Source organism: Poecilia latipinna, unplaced genomic scaffold, assembly GCF_001443285.1.
Source record: "Poecilia latipinna isolate Pla-1442-1.1 unplaced genomic scaffold, P_latipinna-1.0 Scaffold433, whole genome shotgun sequence".
NCBI lineage: Eukaryota > Metazoa > Chordata > Actinopteri > Cyprinodontiformes > Poeciliidae > Poecilia > Poecilia latipinna.
In genome coordinates, this window is record NW_015113049.1 from 330,644 (window position 1) to 338,599 (window position 7,956).

The 7,956-nt window shown below is 39.0% G+C and overlaps 1 protein-coding gene across 1 annotated transcript in view; it reads right to left on the reverse strand.

Moving 5' to 3' along the window:
• The window catches only part of cnn2 (calponin 2), a 19,741-nt gene extending 12,327 nt beyond the window's left edge, over positions 1-7,414 (reverse strand). The window contains exons 1-4 of the mRNA XM_015038212.1: positions 7,127-7,414; positions 1,819-1,940; positions 1,649-1,715; positions 1,266-1,403 (exon numbers count right to left, since the gene is read on the reverse strand). Coding sequence (XP_014893698.1) covers positions 1,266-1,403; positions 1,649-1,715; positions 1,819-1,940; positions 7,127-7,183 — 384 coding nt within the window. The 5' untranslated portion in view covers positions 7,184-7,414. The remainder of the gene's footprint in view (positions 1-1,265; positions 1,404-1,648; positions 1,716-1,818; positions 1,941-7,126) is intronic.
• Positions 7,415-7,956: the final 542 nt, after the last annotated feature.

The following is a 7,956-nucleotide window of genomic DNA, read 5'->3' on the forward strand; positions in this document are numbered from 1 at the left end:
AATGGGATTGCAGCAGGTTTCATTTTACACCATTATGATAGAATTAAGATGTTTATGAATTACAAAAACCAACATGTACTCATTTAGTAACTTATGTTAAATATACATGTTGTGTTATTTGCATGAGAGTCAATTGCTTTTGTAATGATTATTAATCTGCTCTACAAAAATTAGCCTATGCAATATGTCCAGCTTTTCGCAATTCTGTAATCACAAAAAGTCACGCAAAACAAAAAAACAAAACAGATTTGCACATTTTTAAAGCAAAATGACAAGAAAAAAAGAATAGCACTGAAATGGAGAGCCGTGAGCCACTGCAACTATACATGCTGCTATAGCACCACAGGGATGGGAAAAATAACACAAAGCCATTTGCACTCTTTTCTTGCTTTTGGTGTCAGCTGTGCCACACAGACTTGTTGCCATAGCAATTGATTGCATATTTCTTTGCAATTAATCCCAATACATTAATTGCATTGTTGTGAAACATTTCCCACACAAAGAACAGAACATTCAGTCTGTTGCAGTATTGTTTTCAGGCTTGATGTTTATATAGCTATTATTAATAAGTGATCATCTGAAGACAGTGGCAACTTTTTAGCTAATTTAAACACCAGCTCTGCTGATGATCTGTCAGTTATCCTGTGGGTTGCCTTTTTTTCCCCTGAAACAAAAGACAACACTGAATTCTGCAGTACAGCTACATGTTAAGGTTGTCAAAGTCAAGCTAGCATAACTGAGGGGGGGCAGCAGGGGGGAGCTTGCCATGTGACTTCACATTGTAATGTGTCTGTACAGTCAGTATCATACTGGTTACTAACAGGATTAAGCCAACCATTTGCTTAATCATGTCATTGTCCTTAATCTGTTTAAATAAAGGCTCTTAATGAGCAGATGGCTCAAGTAACAATGTATTCATTTTAATTCCCCAAGCCAAAGAAAGTTTTGAGTATTTTTTTCCTTTCACTGGCTTGTGGAAAAGGCTGAATCTTGTGCAATAAAGCAGCTCCAACAGGTGGATTTGTTCCACCATCTTTTACTTTTGGCACAGCAATTCCCCAGCTAGAACTTAAAGGAACAAACTCAAAATTTAAAAGTAAAAATTTTTTATCTGGACAAGTCTTTTTATAGACTTGAAATTTAGATGCCTACATGTTAACCTTTAGATCCAGCACTAAACTAAAGCATGGACTGAAACTAAACAGGACCTCCTGTAAGACATCATGGGTGTAGAAGGTGTTTGTGAAGGTTAGTTGAGGACTCACCATGCTGGCGAGGGCGAGCAGCGTCGTCTGGACCTGCGTCATGTTGCCGTTCTCAAACAGGTCATTGGCTTCAAAGATATCATGAGGCTTCAGGCCGTATATTGTGATGGCTTTGATGAAGTTGGTCAGGTTCTCCAGCTAGGACCACACCAAATCCAATGTTTATTCAAGATTTTCACTGTTTGCATGAGTTCTTTACTTTAATAAAAAGCTCAGACAGAAAGCCAGTTCTGCAACTAATCAGCAGGAAGCCATCATGACGAGGCATGACTTGGAGCACTGTTAATGGTCTTGTCTGTGTAACAAACAGCCTTCTGTTCTGTAAAGGAGCCACTCCTTGCAGTGGATCAGAAGAAAAGCAGATTAATTGCCAGCTAACTCACCTGATGCCAGTTCAGAGCTGATTGGTTGATCTTTTTCACAGAGCCTGGCTGCAGTTTGTTGATGAGGCTGGAGAAAAGAAGAGGGGGAAGTTATCAAGTAAAAAAAAAAAAAAAAACACAATCACGACTCCTGAGGCTCAGCATAGTGAACTCCTGGGAGCGCCACTTACTCGCACAGGATGACTCCATTTTTCAGGCCTTTTTGGAAGTCTGGTCCAATGGGACAGCCGGTGATGTCCTCGATCCAGATCCTGAGCTCCTCTTCTTTCTGAGGGTCATACTTCTGTGCAATCTGGCCAGGCAAAGGTCAGAGGTCAAATATGTGTTTCACACAGTTCCAGATTTTCAAACAGTAAATGCAGTTTTGTATTTGTAAGCAGATTAAAAGCATTCATTTCCACTAGTGATACACCGATTGCAGTTTTCTGGCCAATCACTAATCTTTAAAAAAAAAAAAAAAAAAAAAAAAAACCTGACGATTTTGTCCGATATCGATTGTCTTTAAAAAGTCACTGAAAGAGTAAAAAGATAACCAAGGCAACAATGAGGTGATTGTTAACCGCACACGTGCAGCTGGAACCTCAATCGGCCCTCTGTCACTGCAGAGCAAAGATGACAGTGGCTGATTTTCAGATTAGATACGATCAGTTTTTCTTGTAAATATTGGTCGATCTCTCAAAATGAAGAAAATCAGGCCAAGTTTATGAGTGCACCCCTAATTCCCACCATAATCTCCTCCTCGCTTGATGGATTCACTCATTAGATGCTAATGTGTATTTAATAAGTCTGCAGGGGTTGAAGATCAATATTTGTATTATTTTCTCAAGAGTAAATTACTATTGTGTTTGTTTTATTCAGTTTTCATGTGCTGAATTTTTAATAAATTCATCAGCTGGAGGAACCCACTTGTGTCTGAATGTGCTTTGAGCGAATTACAGCATCATTTTATGGCAAAGTAACTATATTAACTTCAGTTATAAAATGCTGTATATATAAAATGAAAGATATTTATATTGTAATTCATAGCCTTGCAGTTGGGCCACTCTCTCTTTAAAAACTTCTCTAACAGGAAGTCATCACGACATGGTTCCTCTGTTAACTCTTTAATAACATTACCAATTTTGTACTGGTAAGTAGTTTTAAAAACCAGGTCTTTGTTCTACACCTAGCTTCATCCAGAGCGTCTGGGCTCTCGGCTGCTCCGAGGAGGAGCTGCACCTTGAGGTGGGGATAGGTCCAACCAGCCATTTTTGCCCAGCTGCCATGGAGATTAAAGCATTTCTCCAACATGCATGACAGCATGAAAGAATCAAAGAAACACTCCAGGTGTATTTTTGATGAGACAACAATAGAACACAATGTAAAGCTCAAAAAAGTGTATTTTACATAATACTGCCCCTTTAAGACATTTGCCTCATTGCTCACAGCAGTGATCATAGAGGGGTTTGTCACATAAATAAAGGAAAACACAACACACAACGATTTCCTGTTTGCTAAGCTGCTCCGTTTTCCTGAGAATCACAGAGAGCCAAGTTGCTAAAAATGGGGCGGGATTGTGAGTGGTTACTGATTTCTAAGAATTTCATTTGTCACTGAGACAGTAAGCAGGAGAACAGCAGCCAGTGTTTGGCCTGCAGGAAGACAACTGTGGTCACATAAACAGTGATTGGGTCTGCAGTGACAGGAGCAGTGGAACAGGGGAGACCCAGAGTGAAACAGATCAACACTTCTGCTCCCCCAGTGAAGGTGTTGAATTGTGTGTGTGTGTGTGTGTGTGTGTGTGTGTGCGCGCAGACTCTCCAGGCCCAACACCACCACAAAGGAGCTCACAGCTGGCTGCACTCTAAGGAACAGCTACTTTCTAATTAAACTCACTTCCTTCAGATAGCCACCTATTAAAGACAACAGTGGCAAGCTGGATTGCCCACAAAGAATCTGGAAGATGTAATTTATAGTGACAAGCTGAGCACTAGGAATTTGGCCCCCAGCCCTAGAGTAAAAAAAAAAAAAAAAAAAAAAAGCTCAATGAGGCAACAAGAAGCAGGACTCGGCGTGCTGATCCAGGGAGATAACACATTCTGCACCAATAAGCAAAAAGGTTACTGTAGCTAACAGACTAAACTTCTCACAGAACAACTCATCTGTATGTTTAAGGCAGTTCCAAAGGGAAAGGGTCCAAACTTCTCATTTATATCCCATTTTCATCTGCTGTTCCATGGAGATGGAGAAAATTGTCATAACAACCACAAACTCTTTCTGCCTCCAATGCCAAACAGAGAAATTAGATTCCCACTTTGATGTGATTCCTTTAATCCCAAATAAGAAATCAGGTAGTCTTCCTTTAAATGTAGCCAACGGTAACATCATCCCTTACACTTTGTTTTATTTTAACCCCCCCCCCAACTCCCCCCCAGAAAAACAAAAAAAACATCACCTTTAATGTGTGAACTTGTGAAAAACAGCAGTTCATCTTTTAAATGCCTCGCATTTCTGAGTTATGAAAGGAAATGCCACTGCAATGAGCAAGGAGAGAGGCAGCAGTAGACAGAGGGAAATCCGCATAGTTTCTGCTGAAGACAAGAGAGAGGGATAGGGAGGGGGACTTTGACCCCTTCTCCCAAACAAGGCCACTTCCAAAGAACACAGATGGAAAAAATATCTGAGGGATGTGGAGGTATGTTATAGTCTTTGGAAAGAGACAGGAAAAACCAAAAAACTGAGAAGTCTTCACAACAAGAAGTGCAACTTGGCCAGCAGCAGCCTGGTTCAGTCATTAAAACAAAACAAAAGATGTTTTGTTTTCAAGAAAGCTTCATGTATTAAATTCCTCATGGCGTGCTGCTTAACATGTTGAAAAGCATGCCCAAATCTCCAGCATCAGCTTATAGCAGAGGTTCCCAAACTGTGGGGCGCGCTCCCTGGGAGGGGGGGTGTCATGCCATTGCAGAGGGGGCGCGGGAAGCCGTCTGGATGAAAAAAAAAACCAAACAAAAAAAAACATGAACACTGTATGTGCTGGGTAACTGGCCAACTCTCTGTTATTTGTATGTCAATTTAGGGCAGGGGTGTCCAAAGTCGGTACTCGAGGGCCAGCATTTTTGGGGGGCAAAATGAATGTACGTAGCTGAAAATAGACACCAACATCGGTAGCCTACAAGGTACTTGTTAAGCTTAAGGTTCTGTATTGATATTAGCTAGTCATCTTTTAGCTAACTTTACCTGCATCCAACAGCTTTACTCAACTCAGTCGGTTAGTTTGGAGGGAAAAACTGTGAAAAGTTCTTTGCGTTTTGCTGGTTTGCTGCCGTGATTCTATCACAAACCTACGTAGCTCCGCACAGCAGCAGCAGGTCTCCTTCACAGGTGTAAACCCAGCGAGAGCGTCGTAGCGCTCATGTTGCATTTAAAGGCGGCTCGGAAAAACAGGTTACAACATGTTAACAACGGCTGAAACAGTTTTAACTGCTGATAAAAGTGACAGAGGACACAAATATGGGAAGACCCTACTGTATCAAATTGACATAGGAATAACAGAGAGTTGGCCATTCTAAGGTAAAAACCCAGCGCATACAGTGTTCATGTTTTTTTTTTTTTTTTTTTCATCCAGAGGGCGCGCCCCACAGTTTGGGAACCTCTGTTCTAAGGAATTAAGATGAGAAGGATTAGATTTTAAATTTATAGTTCAAAAAAAAGAAAAAAAGAAAAAAAAACACCAAGTAGAGACTAGATTACTTTATATTATTTGAATCATCTTAAATTTCAATACTTTTGTCACAATCTAAACCACTTTGTATCAGATCAGTCCTCAGAACCAGCAACCAGAGTTACAGGACATAATTTGCAGTTCGCAAGTTAAAAAAATAAAGAATAAAAAATTTACCTTGAAAAGAATTTTTATGTGTCTTGGTAAATTTCAATTAATCATGGTAAACAATTAAATTTTAAGTATTATTGAAATTTTTATTTTTACCATTTGTTCCACAATTTGTTCTACAAGAGCCTTAATAAAAATCAGTAAATTTGAAAATCTAATTAAATGCAGTTACTGTGTGCAGTTTAATGATAAACACTTCAAGTGTCCTGCAGATTTTTTTTCAAACGAGAATTTTTTTTCAAGAGTAGTTTGTGGTGCTATGAATGCTGTGCCATGCAGTCACAACCATACAGCTACCAAAAAATAGTTTTTATAATAATTTTTACTATTATCACAAAAGTACTAAATATTGCAATAAAATTCTATGTCCATGTCACCCTCCCCTACCCTAGAGAGTATATTTAGTGTACAACAATGCATTCCTAGGATAACCTCCATGAAGTTGGTACCAGGGTGGCCTCATGGGGAGGAGATGAGAGTATTTTTTGCTAGTGTCATCTATGTTGGTCATCACTCACACTTTTATTTAAAGCAATTTAATGTACATTCCTGTATTATGCTTGGCATACTGTTAGTAAATGTAGGATTCTCATATGGATAAGAGAGGTAACATTTAATAAGAGTACAGGTATTCAAACCAAAACAAGAGAAATATAGTGTGATAGGTAATCAAGCTTACTTGATTAATTCAACCCAGATTTGAAACTACAGATTTAAAGCAGGACCATCATGCCAAAAAAAAAATGCACTGATAATGTCATTTGTCTTTAATGATAATCCCGCCCACGTCTGATCGTCCAGAGTACTTTAGATTTTACTGGATCTGATGGTCCGGATTCCTTAAAACCAGTCAAACAGAACTTCACCGAAGTGAAGCCAACTTTTCAAACTTTCTTATGAAGAGGTATGCAGGCTACCTTAACAAGGTGCTTCCCTCATGAAGGCCGCTTAAGTTACACATATTGGGTTCGTTTTGTTAAGCGTTTCACAAACACAGGGACATTTTCACAGAGGGAGTCAGGGGTTAGAAATATGACCGCAGAGAAGAAGTTAAATGACGACCAACAGCACGGAAACGCAATGACTGGAGGGGAGCAGTGAGAAACGACCTCAGAATAAGAGATAGACTTTACAAAGGGTTATGACAGACAATCATAATAGGGACTAATAGGTGAATTACATTATCTGCTAATGCGGGTCACAATGCAGGGCGGCTGGCTGCACGCGGGGAAGAAAGTGCTGCGGGATAACTTTTTGCCACGACAAAACTTGGTTGCCACAATGGGCAACGCCCATAGGTTTTAAGACTTACTTTCGTAAACACGAGAAACAATGAAATTTAACTTCAATATCTTATTACTACAAGTTATTTCAAGTTGTTTAAAAAGTTTAGTTTCTCGACGACAAGAAGTGAAAAAGACAAAATTAACTTTTATGTCAGGCTTTTGTCTCCTTTTCACCTCCACCTTTAAACTTGGCTGCGCGTGGCAAAATGGAGGCCAGGTGACTTCGCAACTCGCGTTCCATGAAAACTACACGTGTAAATAACGGAAAGAAAACTTTGTTACGAGTTAGTTTTTAATTATTACACACAACGCACTTACCTTGTTTTTCACTTCTGCAGATAACCCATAGGTGGGACCTTTGTTGAAGGAAGCCATTGTTAAACTGTTGACACTTCTTTTCTCAAATAAATTAAAAGGAGCACACCGACGTCTGAAAATAAACTGCTCTTAATTATATTCGACTGTCTCTGCCAATGAGACCCTGTAGAGAACAAACTACTTCCTCTCGTTTTACGGCCGCCAATTAGAGCGCTCCCACGGTTTAACAGTCAAAGAGAAATATAGAGATAGTACCCTGCTCTCAGTCCTCCTGCTTCTGCGTGTGGTTTACCGGGGCAATTTGAACCACCACATGGAGGTGGATTTTTATTGGGTGGAGCCTGAACAAAGCTGGTTATTCCTTCCTTTTATAGAAAGCTATCATTTACATTAAATACGTCATGAGCACCAGATTATATAATTTGATAAATCTGTTTACGCAAGATTCATATCTTGTAGTCAGGTTGTAATGTGACAAAATACGGTAAAGTTCAAGGGTTATTTGAAAACCACAGTATGTATGTATGTATGTATGTATGTATGTATGTATGTATGTATGTATGTATGTATGTATGTATGTATACATACATGTATGTATGTATGTATGTATGTATACATACATGTACATAAATATGCATATGTACATAAATATGCATACATACATGTATACATACATGTATGTATGTATGTATGTATACATACATGCATATTTATGTATGCTTCCATTTACCTGTGGGACAATAAGGTTGCTTCTTCTCAATTCTATCCAGTGTGCTTGAATTCCACTGTTTAAAAGAAACATAATTTGACAAATAATATTATTTAAGGAA